General features: G+C 31.7%; 1 protein-coding gene across 1 annotated transcript; it reads right to left on the bottom strand.

The window, feature by feature from the left end:
• Positions 1-257: 257 nt before the first annotated feature.
• LOC124537867 (hemicentin-1-like) lies at positions 258-16,955 on the bottom strand. The gene is made up of 25 exons (XM_047114817.1): positions 16,677-16,955; positions 15,817-16,046; positions 14,274-14,396; positions 13,675-13,764; positions 12,811-12,939; positions 11,869-12,031; positions 11,140-11,324; positions 10,532-10,610; positions 10,279-10,439; positions 9,779-9,944; positions 9,074-9,322; positions 8,923-8,995; positions 8,298-8,494; positions 7,805-7,976; positions 7,258-7,352; positions 6,907-7,060; positions 6,161-6,282; positions 5,379-5,522; positions 4,730-4,867; positions 4,122-4,234; positions 3,248-3,478; positions 2,364-2,511; positions 1,181-1,821; positions 962-1,114; positions 258-610 (listed from the first exon to the last, which is right to left on the bottom strand). Exons 1-25 carry the CDS (start codon positions 16,894-16,896, stop codon positions 332-334), a joined length of 4,455 nt encoding a protein of 1,484 aa, XP_046970773.1. The 5' UTR covers positions 16,897-16,955; the 3' UTR covers positions 258-331.
• Between the last annotated feature and the right edge of the window lie 1,350 nt (positions 16,956-18,305).

The raw sequence follows: 18,305 nt of genomic DNA, 5'->3' as shown, positions 1-18,305 counted from the left end.
CTAAAACAATTGTGTTATGGAAAATCAGAAGTAAAGATTACCAGTAGTAGTACCACAAACTCCCAGACCCAAGACAACGTAGAAAACTAATGATAATCTACGTCGACTAGGCCGGGAATCGAACCCAGGACCTCGGAGTAGCGTACCCACGAAAACCGGACTCGACCACGGAGTAACGCCACACGCCAAAAGTAATATGTGTCATAGGTAACACTATTAAAATAAAACTATTTAAAAATTGAGATTTTATTACACAATTAATAATACATATTTAAAAGTTAACTAACAAAAAAAAATTGTATAATTAACATAATTTGAATACTGTACATAATTACGTCAATGAATGTTCGGAAAGAAGTGGTATTTTTCTTAAAAGGTTTGTGTTACCCTTAAAGATGTGTTCGTAGCCAAATGCCCTTCTGAAATCCGTCAAACTGCAGCAGTACGTAAAACCTTTCGTAACGTCCCGCCATTCAGGATTCCTCATCCATTCTATATCACTACATACATCTTTACAAAGCACGTGACGTACAGCTTCAAATTTGGTTAAGTTAGGCTTATTTACTTGGATGATAGCCAGTGCTTGTTGCTCTTGTAATTTCCGGATTACCTTAATAAAAAAAACAAAATCATTTTAGATTAAAAGTAACGGCTTCTAATTTCCCACTGCTCGGCTAAAACCTCCCCTTCCTTTGAGGAGAAAGTTTGGAGCATATTCCACTATGCTGCTCCAATGCAGGTTTGTGAATTCACATGTGGCAGAATTTCGTTGAAATTAGACACATAAAGGTTTCCTCACGATGTTTTTCTTTACCACCGAGCACGACATCAATTATAAACACATATTTAGCGTATGAAAATTTGACTCATCTGATGTGATCAAGAAAATAAGTTACGAAATCTTTATAATTATGTTTGCTTCATGATTACCCATAAGACTTAATAATGATACTTTTATTACCTTCCAATTATACTGTGGCGCGGGTTGATCTAAAGATCTTAAAATAATTCCAGCATCAGTACTCTTATCATAAAACGCTCCAGTCCAAACGGCCAGTTTGAAATCGAGGAATTTCACAAGAGATCTCACTCTTCGTTCAACTTCATCCCAATTCTGTAAAATAAATTTATTTCATTAAATTGTTCCTTTAGGAAGTGAATCTCTAAAGTGCAATCTTACCTCTGTACCACACGTGCTCCAGTAAGGTAGAACATTTAAATCGTTGTAAGTTGCCACTTGTGGGAACCCTGGAGACACATCCCGTGGGTTCACGAGTTGCTTCTTAGCGAAACAACACTCATCCCTACATTCGTATATTGCATCAAAATCTTTAGGTAAATGATTACTGCCAGTAAATTTAATTGGCATATCAGGAACTCTATTTGCCAAAGATCGGTGGATATGGTGCCTTGAATATAATGTGACATTTTGATCTTTATCGAAGCAGATATCGTAGACGCCCAGAAATTCGGACCGCAAGCTGTATCCGACTTTCAATAGCTCAGTATTACCCGAGCTGCAATAAAATCCAGTGCTTTTCGATAGTGGTTTAATTTCCATATTACATTTTAAATCCTTGAAATCGACATTTCTTCCTATTATTTGAAATTCTGTATTTCCCACACAACTTGCTAACCTCTGCTGGCCAAAGTTTGTGCTTTTGTGGGTCATATAGCTCTCTGGGCAGACTAATAGGAATTTAGTGTTTTTTGGTATTCTCATAAAGCTACCATTTATTTCAAACAGAGGCCAACGTTTGCTCAACGACAGTATAAGTGGCTGGTGTGTATTAAAATCATCATGAATGTTTAACAGGCAATCTAAAAATAATTTCCCCCTAATTAATAACAATATTTGAAGAAAACTCAAAACAAATCATTAAAAAATTTCAGCTTACTTTTGTTAAATGAAATTTATTTAAACTAATATAGTACGATATAACTTAGATTCAATATAACCGATTACCGACGATTTATACAACAAATAGAAATAGCTTCCTATCGTCAATATAGATTCCTGCGTCAGTTCAACGCAAGCAAGCATGTAAATCGACGTGACAAATTGACGAATACATTAGGTCATATGATATTACAAGTTATTACGTTTGTGTAAAGATCATATTCGCATAAGAAATAAATGATGATAATTTTCTTAGTTCTAATGTGATCGGGTTTACGAATTTTGCCGATGCCACATCTAAGTTATGTCGTACTATACCAGTGTTTAATTTTAAGTGAGGTTATTTTAATAATCGATTTAGCATCTAAATTTAAAGTTACAATAATTGTCGACGAAATTGTGACTAATAAAGTCATATTTTACTAAAATACTCTACTACTACTAACAGATATTAAATACTTACCATCAGCAACGATCTTAAAAATACGGCTAATTTTACCGAAATCGTTTGACACTTGGCACTTGTACTCCCCGATATCACTAGCTTTCATTACGAGATCAATTGTATCAGACGTTTGTTTAATTTTCCTGCCGTTATGTGACCACGTGATCTGAAACAACAGGAGACGACGGAAATTATTTATACATACAATAAAATTGGAGTGTCGGTTTGTAATATTCAAATAACCGTTTTTTACTAAATGCATATGTACATGTGCATATATACACTATACATCTACAAAAATTACATTTCAAGATAAATTGTTAGTCTGTCTGTTTGTTCCGGCTAATCTCGTCAACGGCTGGACCGATTTTGACGACACGTTTACTGGCAGAAAAAGTAAGTGACTTAGGAGTTAACAATTTTGTTAAATTCAAACGTGTATGAAGTCTCAGGCACAGGTCGTTTCATATAAAATTAATTCAAAGGCAATAAAGTTTTACTATCTCATAACAGTGTGCTTTTTCTTTCAGTCAAGAGTTAACTTGTTCTAGCAATAGAACTATTACGGTTTAATGATATATAAATATTTCAACTGATAATAATAAAAAAGTGTATTTGTATTCATAATTAAGAATGAACGCTAAAAGATCAAAATCCAAATTATTAACATTTTAGGCCGTTTATTCCTCTTCTATTTATTTTTCAAAATCGAATGCAATTAATTTTTTTATTAATTGTATTGAAAGTAAAAATATCATTATTTAGCACTTTTTAAATTGCATTTAGATACATTGTTCTTCTATTGCTTATCAATGAATGATGTCCATTGAAACAGTATTATTTAGTTTAATTGAATTTAATATAACCCAACCCTCTGCAACATCTAATTTAATCTAACTCACCGTTGGATTTGGGAATCCACTAGCACTGCATCCCAAGACAACATTTGCTCCTTCGAAGAATTCAATTCTAGTTTCTTCTTCAGAATTAAAGCTAGGTTTACGCCCAACGACGACCATTTTGTGAGATGAATGCGAAGATACAAAATTGCTCACTCTACAACTGTATAGCCCTGAATCTGATGGAGAAGTATTGCGCAAGGTCAATGGACCAGTTGATATGAGTACTCCATTCTGTAAACAAATTACAAACACATTCAAACTTACAATACTATATGACGTTCATTTTGAAATTATGTATATTCAACACCCCAAATAAAATTGGGATAAGTGCTGGAGGATGATGAAAATCTATATCTATATTAATTTTATTAATGTGAAAGTAACTCTGTCTGACTGTCGCTCTTTTACGAAACATCACGTAGGTACATTACTCTAATCCCAATGTAAGTAGCTGAAGCACTTGTGTTATGGAAAATCAGAAGTAACGAAGGTACCACAAACGTCCAGACCCGAGACGACATAGAAAACTAATAAACCTTCTACATCGCCAGGAATCAAAACCGGGACCTTAGAGTGGCGTATAAACTACTCGACCACAGAGGTTGTCAAACTTTTACGAAAAAACGAATGCATCGAATTTGATGAGATTCTGTGTGAAGCAAACTTGAACGGCGTGAAAGGACATAGGCTACTTTTTTGCCGAACATATGGTAACTAAGCCCTTAAACGCGAGCAAAGGGACAGGCGACATTTAGTATGATATAGATGTATCGTACAAAGATCTAAGATAACGTCTTCGATTCCACGCAGTAAGGTAAATGATTCAGTGAAGCGTGGGCTACAACTAGTATGAAAATAAAATTGGAAATTGTACCTTATACCAACGCACTAGATCACCAACGTCATGCGTTGGATCACATTCAATGTTAGCTGATGTACCTTCTTCTATTAATTCTTTGACGGGAACATCATACGTTCTTGGATATGCTACAAAAGAAAATTCATAATATCTTACTAAAATTGGTCAATCTATACTAATATTTTAAATGTGAAAGCATCCCTGACTGACTGATCCTTGAGTACCGAACCAATTAACTGAATTTGATAAAAATTGCTATGAAGCAAAAAATCTATATAATTACACTCAATTAGAGTGATAACTAAATATTTTAATGCAATAGTATAAAAAAAATATTGTTGGATAAATATTACTTGGATTTTAATAGTAATACTACAAAAATATTTCTAAACTTGATAAAGAGATAATTGGAATTACCACTGATATGTATATATTATAACTACTAGAAATATTTGACCATTTTACGAGCTCATTGTACTTCAGGAGATATTCCAAGTTTTAGTTTTAGGTTTATTTATATTTTCTCCTTCTTCGCTTGTTATATTTACAATTTCTCAGAATAAAAATAATAATTTTAGTCAAAATAATTGACTCATTTCAAAATTCTAATTCTGTATACTCACGGTGAACTTTGACGTAGAATTCTTCGGAAACATGGCCTAGTGTATTTTCAGCTTTGCACAAATATGTTCCCGCGGAATATTTGTTTACATTTTTTATTATTAATGTTCCATCTTCTTCAACGTCGTACATATCAGTTCCTGCAATGGACAATAAAAAATATAAATTCTTTTGTTTTATTATAATTTCCTCCACAAACGAATTTAGCTTACATGTTTCTTAATTTTATTTGCATTTTTGCTTTAGTTTTTACAGTGATGAGGTCCGTCTTAGTAATCAGAAATATAATACGTTCAGAGCCAGAGTAACTCTAAATATCAGGTAGCCAGTATCACAGAAAATAAATTTTTTGTGTATATAATATAATTTTATAATTTGAAGTGCATGTCCTTTCAAACTTGCCTCTTGTGATTGGAGAATATGTGATCTATCTCACTTATTTATCTTTTAATAGCAACGTGGCCTAGTATTATAATTATATTGAACTCTTTTCGATATTAAAATGATAATGAAACTTAAATTATATAAAAACGTACATTTATATAATAAAAGAACAATTTAATTTTACTAACATCTTCTAATAATTAGTCCATTTTTGGCATATTGATCATGTAAGACGATTCTTTAAAATAAATTTATAAATGATATTACCAACAGCAAGTTTCAATCCATCCATCATCCAAGATACAGTTGGTTTTGGTTTGCCAACAGCCTCGCAAGGAATTCGTAGCACTAAGTCCCCTTCCACAGCATTTAACGTTTTGTCAGGTAATTTGTTCTTAATAAAAGGAGGGGCTGCAAAAGATTTGTTTTCAATTGTTATTCTTTTCAGTGTTCTATTTTCAAAATCATATCAAACTTTTTTATAGTGATACTAAATCTTTATTAATTGCCCTCACAAAAAGTTACTCAAAATTCTTAGTCAGGCTTGATTCATTTTTGTCTTCATGCGTGCGAATTATTTTAATAGTAAAGAAAAAAAATTACTGATACGTAATTATTTGTTGGTAAATAATAATAGTTACTAAACGAACATCTATGTTTACATACATACATATGTATATAAATGATTAGCGATAGTTCATATTAATCAACCTCAATTTAGCATTTTGATCTCATTGTACGCGAACTTATAAATCAACTACGTCAAAAGTTAGACCACTAATCTGCCGTGGTACAACTAAAATGCCGTTAAATGACATCTCATCGATTTTCCTTTTGATGACATATTTATAAAAAAAAATATTCTCTATCGACATATGTATATGCGCGGTTTTTGACATCTTGATTAGTTTTGCAAATAATTATATGGTCTTATCATCGATAAGTTACATAGCTTTACATTTGTAGCGCGTTTTTTGCTTATAGCTATATAGTACCGATATACCAAGGCAGTAATACGCATATTTAATTGCATATTAAATTGGTTTTACCTAATACATGAACTTCATATGTAATAACAGCTGTATCAGCATAATTACGCGCCTCACAAACATAGTACCCCTCATCTTCGATTTGGACTCGAGGTACTTTGATAGAATTCATTCTATCAGCTCTGAAAATATACAAATTGTTTTCTTATTGTTTTGCTTAATATTAAATTTAAGTATTTATTAGTATTTTTCAAACGTTTATAATATATTAAATATTGAATTTTGTTATTCTAATATAATTATTTTTCAGTGATACATAACTTGGACAAATGCTCAACATAAATGAATTTCTCCTTTAACAAAAGTTTAAGAAAATACTTAAGAGATTGTCACATCACATAGGAGCTGCAATAGCCTAGTGCAAACGGATGATTGCTATTTGAAAGCAACAATAAACTGAATTTTCATGTGCTCGACATTGCAGGAAAACATCTCGAAGAAATTATCATATTAAGCAAGCTCCAAGCCTTCTCTTCAAAGGTAGAGAAAGTCTTAACCCAGTATATTTATAGGCTCGAATGTTACGTTTAGTTTAAATCACACAATCCTCCATTGGGTCTAGATAGTAGATTAACATTGCCATTAGCTGCATATTACACAGGACCATGTATTACCATGTCAATTTACCAAGAATTAAATTAAACATGTGCATCTGATCAATTTACCAATTACAACTTTCATTATAAGCGGTTTAGTTTCTAATAAAGTTTCAATGATTTTCATAATTATAATTAGTTTCTGCCTACCTTAGTAGCTTCGGTGAAGATTTCGGATCGAAATTTTTGAACATCCATTTCACTCTCGGCTCGGGGTAGCCTTCGGTAACACAAGGTAGCTCCAAAGAATTTCCAACTACTATATTCAGAACACTTTCTTTAGGTGGTTCAATTTGTACAGGACCTATAATATATTATATTTAAGTTTACATGTTTTTTATTTAGTTTTGATACACTCTATCTATATTTATAAATAATCTAAGTTTAATATTGTGCCTTGTCAATATAATATAAGTCTAAAAGTTGTTATATGCATCATATAGGGTAAAAAAAAAAATCAAAAATATAAATATTTTTACTACTGTATAATGTTTTAGTTACCATAGATATTCAAATTAATATTTCTTTCCGCTCTCCCAAGAGCGTTGGACGCCACACAAGTATAAACACCAGCATCGTTTAGTGAACCTCTGAATCTATAAAATATAGAAACTTTAGTCACAGTAATAAATATTTTTTCATCATTAACGTAGCAATAATAGAGCAATAACAGTAAAATACCAGTTCGAAAAAGATTTTATGAGTATAATATGCGAAAGTGTGTGTACACACTGTAATAATCAACTTTAAACTTCGCGCTACTGAAAGAGAACGTCAGATAAGAATTAATTAATTAATTATCAATATTTTAACACGAACACCTTTCGGATAACATTTTCCAAAAGAAACATGTACCCTGGATTTACCCGTAACCTCGAAATCTTATAAGTTATGAAACCAAAATAGTAGATACTATAAATATACCTAATTAAATAACTGAATGATGTTTATGAGAGCATGCTATATTTTATAAAGTAATGATAAGGAAAATGTAAAATCCCGCATTACAAATAGCTATTAACAATAAACAAATACTCGATATACTCACCGCAGTACGTTATCATTGTGAGTCCGATATTTACTAGTCTCATTAATTTCATATTTATTTTTAAACCATCGTATGTCAGGATAGGGGAAACCATCCAGAGAACAGACCAGAGTTACTTGATCACCTTTCACTATATTGATGTTTTCATCACTCTCTTCGATCGATGGCGGATCTTAAATGATAAAATAAATATTAATAATAATGTGCTTAATTTGTTATTAATTGAGTAAAGACACAACAACAACAACAGCCTGTACATTTCCTACTTCTGGGCTAAAGCCTCCTCTCCGTTTGAGGAGAATGTTCGGAACATATTCCGATGCATGCAGATATCCTCGTGATGTTTTCCTTCACCGCCGAGCACGAGATGAATTACAAATACAAATTAAGCACATGAATATTCAGTGCTTGCCCGGGTTTGAACCCGTAATTTTTGGATAAGATGCACGCGTTCTAACCACTGGGTTTTGTTATTAATTGGATAAAGACTCACACTCAACGTATAGTTCAATGCCATGGGAATCTTCTCCTATTTCATTACGCGCCATACATTTGTAATATCCAGTATCGTCAGTTTTAATATTTTTTATGTGAATCGTTTCTCCTGTTTCATCTAATTCTATATCTTCAAGACTGTCATCAACAACTAGTGACCAAGATATCGTTGGTTTCGGTTTACCCTTTAATAATCTAAAAATCAATATAAAAGTGTCATATTACTTTCGGATTAAATTGAAAAAAAAAACAAATAGAAGTATTTTATGATTATCCTCAAAGAAGATTTCTAATTATAATACATATAATTTAAATGTCAGACAGTATTTTTACCGTCGAATTAGCCAGATTTTATCGCAGAACTTTAAACTTTTGCTGATATGATGTTTTTTGTACACACGTAAAGAAATTTTATTAAAAAAATCAAAATGGCTGCCATTTTGAGTGGAGGTGGGTTACATCAAATATATGCTGTATTTGTGTATTAAAATAGTCGTTTTAAAATATCTAGACTATCGCTAGTTCGTGACCGGACACACTGTATAATGAATTTCTGATTTACTTATAATCCGAAATAAATATATCAAATCAAATTCTATCAAAAATCAGTTCTTTTTAATTACCTGCAATTTATATCTACATCAGAACCTTCCTTAGCAAAATATGTTGTAACAGATTTGTCGATTACAGGTGCTTCTAGAAAAAATATAAATACATTAAAATACAATTTAAAATTACATAGTAATCATTTATCGAAATATATAATATGTTTACCTGCACCGATTATGAGAACGTTAAAAGTAACATTTCTTTCTGTGATATCATTTACTGCTTTCACTGTATATTTTCCTTTTAGTTTCGGAAGCATATTTTTTATCGTTAAAACTGTATTATCAGATGACAAGTTGTAATTATCATTTATAGTAATTTGCTCGTCATCTTTATACCAAGTTATTGTTGCAGGCGGATAAGCGTTAATTATAAATTTTAAATCAATTGTTTTGCCATATTCAATTGATACGTCTGAAAAATAAATTGAGGTCATTAAATAATATTTATTAAAATAGTATAGATGATGTCATTATGTGGATTTATATTGGTTGAACCTTGTTTTTGAATGTTTGATAGTACTTAAGGATAACCTAAAAGCAAAATATTTTGTAGAAATCATTAACGTTGCATAATATTTAATTTAAAGACTTTTTTTATGGTATAGGTTGGTGATTGCACCTGATGGTAAATGGTCACCTTCATTCACAGACAATGACTCTGTAAGAAATATTTAATATTCCTTACATCGTCAATGTTCCACCAGCCTTGGGAATTAAGAATTTATGTCCCTTGTTCCTGTAGTTACACTGGCTAGTTAGTAGCTGTTGTGTGGTAGAATAACTGATGAGTTCTTGGTACCTACCCACACGGGCTTGCACCAAGCAATCGAAAGCAGCTACTTAATATTAAAATAAACGAATAACATACCTTTGGGATATTCAATCACATTAAAGTAGTTCTTTATTTCAATTTTCACAGATTTAGAACTTTCTCCTTCTGAATTTATAGCTTTGCAAGTAATTGTTGAATTTTCGATCACCTTATCGATGGTGAGAACAGCCATATAGTCATATGGGAGATCGACAGGCACTACCTGTAAGTCAAACATTTCCCAAATATCTGCACTTAAAGAATCAACTCTATTTGAGTATTGCTAGCTTTATTTGACGACCTCCAAGTAGTGTATACACCAGTTTTCATGGCTACGCGTCTCCGAGGTCCTAGTCCTAGAGGGTTCGATTTCCAGCCGAATCGATGTAGAAAGAAAATTAATTTCTTAAAAATGTTGTCTTAGGTCTGGTCTTTGCGGTACCGTCGTTACTTCTGATTTTCCATAACACAAGTGCTTTAGCTACTTACACTGGGATCAGAGTAATGTATGTGATGTTGTTGAATATTTATGAAAAAAAATATATATTGATTTTTACCGTAGTAGGTCCAATGTCACCCGATGTACCTTCCCACATGACATCGGGTTGAGGAAACCCATGTAATTTGCATTTAATGTCAAGAGCTTGGCCGTATTCAACCTCTATTTTGTCATCGCTTAGAAGAGTCACCATAGGCGATTTTTTGGTCACAGTCTTTTCTGTAATCATTAGTTCAAAATTATTATTTCAATAATTGGATTACAAAAATTACTCGGTGGTCTCAAATATATTAAGTGTTTGTAAAACTAACCCAATTCTGGTTTCTGTAACTGAATTGTCGTTGATGATACCCTCGTTATTTTTTCATTTGATTCTGTAAAGCCATTCACCTAAAATAAACGAGCAATTAATTATTCGAATTTTAAATTACATTTAATGCAATATAGTTCATTCAAATTAAGAATGAAGAATTTGAAAATGATGTACTGAATACTTTTAACAAAAGTATTTAATATAAAAATTACAAATGTTCTATGTGTGATTTATACATCTAAATATGATGATATCTACTGATACATCATAGTTTTTCTCTCACAGAAGTTTCTTGTACATCACTATCACTACATAGTATAAAATAAAGTCGCTTTCTCTGTCTCTATATCACCATCTATGCTTAAATCTTTAAAACTGCGGCACGGATTTTGATTCGGTTTTCTTTAATAGATAGAGCTATTCGAGAGGGAGGTTTTTGTATATAATACATGGACAATATAGTAAAAACACGAATAATTTTAGAAGTTTGTAATATGATGTCGTAAATAAACAAATACTGTTATATATTTAGTATCAGTATTATACTCGTGCGAAGTCGCTGGTTTGATATATTCTGATTATTATAATCCAATTTGTATTTCTTACCGCAATTTTGAACAATGTACTTGGCGGTACAAATGGATCTGTTATGTAGAATTGCTTATCTGCATCTACTAATGTCAACGGCAGTTTTTTGATTACATTATCATCCAGATCTCTTAGTTCAGCTGTTTTTAAGACAACGTCCTTTTTGTCATTATTTAAAGCGATCGATAAATATGACTTCACTCCTGGATTTAAAAAAATATAATTAGAAATAACATCTTGAAATATCCAAATTGTCAGGTTGTATTCCGAAAACTATTACAGTAAAATATTTGAGACTAATAATCCCATATTGATTTAAATCTGGACTTTCTTGGTATTTTCTGAGATTCACGATTTCTATAAGGAAAAGAAAGGTAAATCTATACCACGCCACCTAACTAGTACTACTGATATCTCATTAGATTGAATAATGTGTTTACTCAATGGTAGGCCTTTTGCAAGCCCATCTGGGTTACTAACTCGTCATATATTTTAACACAAAGCAGCAATACCTAGTATTGCTTTGTACAGTTTGAAAGGTGAGTGACCCAATATAGGTGCAATCACAAGGGACATAGCATCTCAGATCTCAGGGTTGGTGGCGCACTGGCGATGTTTGGGTTATTTTTGAACACGCCTATGTGATGGGCTAGGCTGTGACGACCACTTACCACCAGGTGAGCCATATATCCGTGCACCAAGAGTCAACAATTCTAACTATATTATAATAATACTTTAATATTTTACCTGGAACAGGCATAGTAGATGTTTCATTGATAGAGGCAGGTTTGACGTATGCGAAACCATGTTGGAAGGAAACGGAAGTGGATCCAGTTACAACTACTGAAGTTTTACCGTCACTGGATAAATCGATCGTATAAATACCAGGCTTCGCGTTCAATTTGCTTATCTTAGAAGGGAAAATACACAGTCAGTGATTCGTTACATTTTGTTGATTAAACATAAATACCATAATTGAAATGAAAAAAATACAATTAATAATGTAAAACATCGGTTGTAGTCGCAATTTTACTTGATGATAAGGCTTCGTTCATGTTGGTCTGGGTACCACCTTGTCTTCACATATTCTAGCCAACAGATTTATGAATAAGTGAGATAGGTATTAAAGGTACAAGGGATCATCTCAGTTCCCATTTTGGTGATGCATGTTATGTATTGCATTCATTACTTCTGGTGCAATTGTTCCCCAACGGTACCAACATTGGTGGCGATTGGTTAAAATAACAATATAATCAGACATATTCTGTATTGCATTCATTACTTCTGAAGGAATCGTTACGTGTTTATATATATTAGTAAATACATATGAGATATTTAACTCATAATTAGTGAATTTAGAAATATTTTCTTAATTTACGCTGAAATGATTTTTATTTTAAGTAATGACTTGGTTAGTTGGATGGTTTTCATATATATATTTTAATATTTAAATTAGTTGTTGTAATTGTATATTTCTCAAATTAATAAATAATTTTATTTCGAGTCTAATAAATTTTGTGCTGGGGCACTAAATTTGCAGCATGGTGAATATACGCCAAGTATTCCAAAGAAATGAGATTTCATCTCTCATCAAGAAATTTACGTGTTGTTCTTATCGCTTCACGAAACAAATACATTGAACAAACTATTTCGTATCCATATTGAAACATTTATCGAACTATAACTTACAGATGTCATCTCAGTAGTTGCAATATTTTCTGTCTCTACAACATTGCCATCCGAGTCAATGACCTTAAAATTTGGATTTTTCGCTGATACAGATATTATAACATCCCACACCTTACTATCTACAGTGAACTGAAATCATATAAAGAGTATTTTTATCAGGGAGTCTTATCCATTTCAAAATAAAAACAACAGAATTGGCTTAAATAGTTATTGCAATAAACACCTTAAGTGTTTATCGAAAAGGTTTACAATTAAATGCGCGGTGACATAAAATTCAAATTTGTAAAAGAATGATAGACTAATATATCAGGGTTCTCATGACCCACCTATTTGGCATTTATCAATGCCAGAATCCGATAGGCCTTCAACAAATATAATATAGCATCTTTCAGGAGCATGAAAGTAACTGCCATATATCAGGCTCCACGCTACTTAACTGATATTTAGAAAGAATCATAAAATCCAAGATATTGGCAAACTCAGCCTTAGGTGTTAGTAGTAGAAGTAGTATTTATTTATTTATTTATTTATTTATTTATAGTTCATTCAAATTAGTAATGAAGAATTTGAAAACTATTAAATACTTTCTAACATGCTATTTAATATAAATAATACAAATCTTCTATGTGTGATTTATACATCTAAATATAATTATATCTACCGATACATCATAGTTAAATATAAAAATAAAAAAAAAATAAAAATATACAACATGACGGGATTGCCAATATTTACAGTTAACAAATTCCAATACAGGGAAAACTATGTATTAGTACTAAATAAATAAATAAGTAGAAGTAGTAGTGTTAACTAGGAATTGAAGTAAAATGCTGTTTAAAATGTTGTAACAAATATTTTACGTACCGTCATTTTCTTTCCAAAACCGTTCTCATAAAGTTTTTGGCCCAAAGTTGTCTTCTTGTGTGTGATCGATGCTATGATGTAATCTATAATCTACAAATAATATAACACTTTAATTTTTAGTGTACTATCATGACTATTTTAATTGTTATTTATTATTTAATTGTTATTATTAAAAGCTTCAGAAACGATTGGACAAGGTTTTCAGGGATAGATGTTATCGTGGGTAAATGTTATGATGTTGTCATATTAGTTATTTTTTCTTCATCATAATTGTATCTGTCATGTTTTTAATTTGTCATTTTGTATAACATCGTCAAGCTCGCATTATATTTAATTGAAAACCTCAATAAGTACTGAATATATTTATCAAAATAGACTTTGCTAAATTATATGCGTCACATAATTGATTTAAATGCTTTAATACAGTTGTTATTGAAGCAATAAGCGGTTACAATGTTTTAAGGGCATTAGTAATGAAAATATCCTTCGAATTAATTGAATAGTTAAACTGATATACTTTCATGTGTATTAAATTCGAGAAAAACAGTAAATACTAAAAAATATATCTCATACACTGGACAGGTATAGGGTAGGCTTACCTTGTGTATATCATCTTTTTGAATATGAAACACTTGTCCTGACGTTGCTTCAGAAAGTTCCTCAAAAACAACATAGTCACGATCCTTTAAAGTCCCGCAGTAACCAGTTAAGAGAAAAGATACCTGAGTGGAAATAATCATATTTATTTAAGCATATATTGATAGTAAAGTATTGCATTATAATATAAACTGGTGGACACTGTTGCTGATAGGAAAATCATCGAGAACCATCTTCAAGCTATTGGAGGCCCTAGGCATACTAGGAATACAACCAGATGAACAAGTATAAATATCTTTTTTTGTAACAGTCACATATTTATTTTATACTTATTTATTTGATCTGATGAGGTTCCTATTGGGAAAGAGGGGTCTAAATGTATCACAGTCCATATAGCGACAATAAAAACTATGGGAATAAGACATTGCATCTCTCGTGCATATATAACACCGTAGCTGTTGGTACTCAAGCTGGAAAACTACCCACCAAGATGCTTAGAGCCCTCACACGAATATTAAAAGTCATTAATAATCAGAACAAATGATATTCTAAAAGTCGTCACGCTGTAGTAAAGTTGTCACAATCATCTTCCTGCTCTGATCCCAATTTTATTTGGGGTTGACGCAGCGTATCTTCTCCTTACTTCATCCTTCCATATTTCTGACGTCTCTATCAGACGTTATCTCACAAGTAACATACTTTCTAACAATATCTTCTTTCACACAATCCATCCATTGTTTCTTTGATCGTCCTCTACCTCTATATCTATCCACATCCATGCTAGACCTTCCTTACAATATGTTCCTCATTCCTCTACATAACATACCATGATAGCCGCCTTCAAGCAACATTTCAATTTGTTCAACATTTGTTACTTACAGTACTTATTGATTATTAGGCTTTCCTAACGAAAAGGGCTATCCAATGGCAATTTCACAATTATAAATGAAAATAATAATTTAATAGAATAGTTAAATCAATATAAATAAACTAAATAAAAAATAAACAAAAAATATAAACTACACTAAAATTATTAATTATATAATAGATAATTTCAACAGTGCAATTCTGTAAAAATTCATGTCATTTCTCACTCGTTAAATATGGACAACTGATTTATACTATTACGCAAATTTCATACGTGTATCTTATAAATTTTATATTCAGTATCACATTTAACATTCTTAGACTTTATTCGTATACAGGTAAAATTTAATGAACACAAATCAATACTTCAACAGCAGCCTGTAAATTCCCACTGCTGGGCTAAAGGCCTCCTCTCCCTTTGAGGAGAAGGTTTGGAACATATTCTACCACGCTATTCCAATGTGGGTTGGTGGAATACACATGAGGCAGAATTTCTGTGAAATTTGTCACATGCAGGTTTCCTCACGATGTTTTCCTTCACCGCTGAGCACGAGATGATTATGAAGACAAATTAAGCACATGAATCAGCGGTGCTTGCCTGGGTTAGAACCCGCAATCATCGGTTAAGATGCACGCGTTCTAACCACTGGGCCATCTCGACTCTAATCAATACTTCACCTGGATTGATTTCTTTTGGCTAAAACTCTTTATCCGTTCGAATTGACTGTAATCTTTGGCCGACGCGTCCGTAAACACATAGAAATATGAGTTGGATTTGCTTTTCTCCAAAGCTAGTTCGATTCCAGCCATCGCGTACTCCGGGCAGTCACCGCCCCCGTTCACATGTATAGAACTAAGGGCTCTTTTAAATTCATCGCGGTCTCTTGTTATCGTTCGTAACTGAGCATCTATAAGCAATGATCGTGTCATTTATAATTAATAAATTATAATTACTCTGTAGATATAACAAATATTTACGAATTTTCTTAAAATCCAAAAAGGCTTAAATGACAGTGTTTGTATTTTATTTAAACCTATTTTCGTAATAATATAGGGTTATCGGTAACTCGTCGACGTATTCTCGTTTAGAGGTAATAGGGGTAAGAAAATGTGTCATTAAAGATTTATTTAGTCTTCTTATTTTTAAAAATAATTTATATATAAAATTTGAAGTTACATTTTCTAAGTAATTTTGAAAAAACTCAGAAATGGTTCACTTTGGTCATGCATATGGGGGTTAAAATTATTGCAAATAATCACCCCTATATTACTAACACGTATTCATAACCCTGTATAATAACCATTTAATACAGATTAATGGAACACAGAGAAAAAAAACAACATCCACAAAGACTTGATCTGATATATATTATTTAGTAATAATACTGAATACAGACTAATGAAATACAGAGAAAAACAACACCCACAAAGACTTGATCTGTTATATATTATTTAGTAACAATACTGAATACAGACTAATGAAATACAGAGAAAAACAATATCAATAAAATTAAGTAGATAAAAAAATTTAGACTTACAAGGATCGTTGAAAGTTATTAATACGAAATCGTCTATATTCGATGCATTTGCGTGTAAAACGGCGTCAAACACCTCATTCGTCTTAATCTTCACTTGAGCTATATCATCGGACATTGACCCCGTGTCATCAATAACAAAAGTAAGACTGACTTTCTTATCATCTCCATTAACATATAAAAGTCCATATGATATAAATATATATATTGAACTCAGAAACATCGCAAACACTAAACTAGCCCGCACGATGTTCTCCTGTCACAGTAACATATATACTGGATATGTTATCGCCACACGCTTAATATATCACGTGATAGTAGCTTATTATTGGCGTATATGTTGTTTGTTTTCTTCCCCAGGATAAAATATATCATATATATATATTTCATTAAGTCATTATATGTGATGGAACTTATCCATTCGAATTTAATTTTTTGGTAGAAATTTTTGCAACTATTTCATCTAAATGAGAAACGTTATGTATATAATATTATATGTTGTATTCTAAGGAGATCGTTTAAAACAAAAACGATTTAAAATAAAGAGGCTCTAATAGTCAATCTTTAAAAAAATGTTTTTGATTTATAGCTGATTTTAAACTCATTAAAACTTCCGAACACCGAATATAATATATATGTCACAAATGTCTTCAAACGCAATCAATTTTTCAATAATAAAAATTAATATCAAAATAGGACCTTACAAGCGCCTGACATTTATTTAAAGTTTAATTCAAAAAATGCTCGACTGAAGACTAGATCTAAGAATGCCAAAAATAAACTCAGTAATTACTCTGTTAATAATAAGTAGTATTAGTTTAGTTGAATTTAATAATTAAATTCAATTTACAATTATTCTCCAAGATTATTACTATTGGGCTAATTATCCTTAACACAGGTTATGTTATTAACCCATAAAGGAAGTTTCACTCTTTTTAAAGTGCCAAACCACATGAAAATAGAGTACTTAGCTACTACTCATATTTAACAATAGACATAATAAGCTTATTTTATTGGTGGTAGGACTTTGTGCAAGCCCGCCTGGGTAGACACCACCCACTCATCAGATATTCTACCGCTAAACAACAGTACGCAGTATTATTGTGTTCCGGTTTGAAAGGTGAGCGAGCCAGTGTAACTACAGCCACAAGGGACATAACATCTTAGTTCTCAAGGTTGGTGGCGCATTGATAATGTAAGGAATAGTTAATATTTCTTACAGCGTCATTGTCTATGGGTGATGGTGACCACTTACCATCAGGCGGCCCGTATGGTCGTCCGCCAACCTATTCCATAAAAAATATTTTTTTTCTTTTGTAACAATAAATTGTTATTATTATTACTATCGAATACTCAACGTAAAATAACTGTTCTTTTGTTTTTAAAAAGATATCCAGTAAAAGTAATTTGATATATGACAGATCAAATTTGAGTATGTCATGACTTCATACAAGACAAATATTAAATACTCATATAAAAATATGTATTTAAATCAAAATCTATACATATAATAAAATTGGAGTGTCTTTTTGTAATATTAAAGTAACCGCTTTTTACAATAACCAAAATAACATATGTTTACAATTTTTCCCTGTCTGTCTGTGTTGGCTATTTTCTGAAACAGCTGGACCG

This window comes from Vanessa cardui, chromosome 19, assembly GCF_905220365.1.
Source record: "Vanessa cardui chromosome 19, ilVanCard2.1, whole genome shotgun sequence".
In the NCBI taxonomy this organism is placed as follows: domain Eukaryota; kingdom Metazoa; phylum Arthropoda; class Insecta; order Lepidoptera; family Nymphalidae; genus Vanessa; species Vanessa cardui.
Note: the sequence above shows the minus strand (reverse complement) of the source record. Positions and strands in the feature narration are given on the sequence as shown.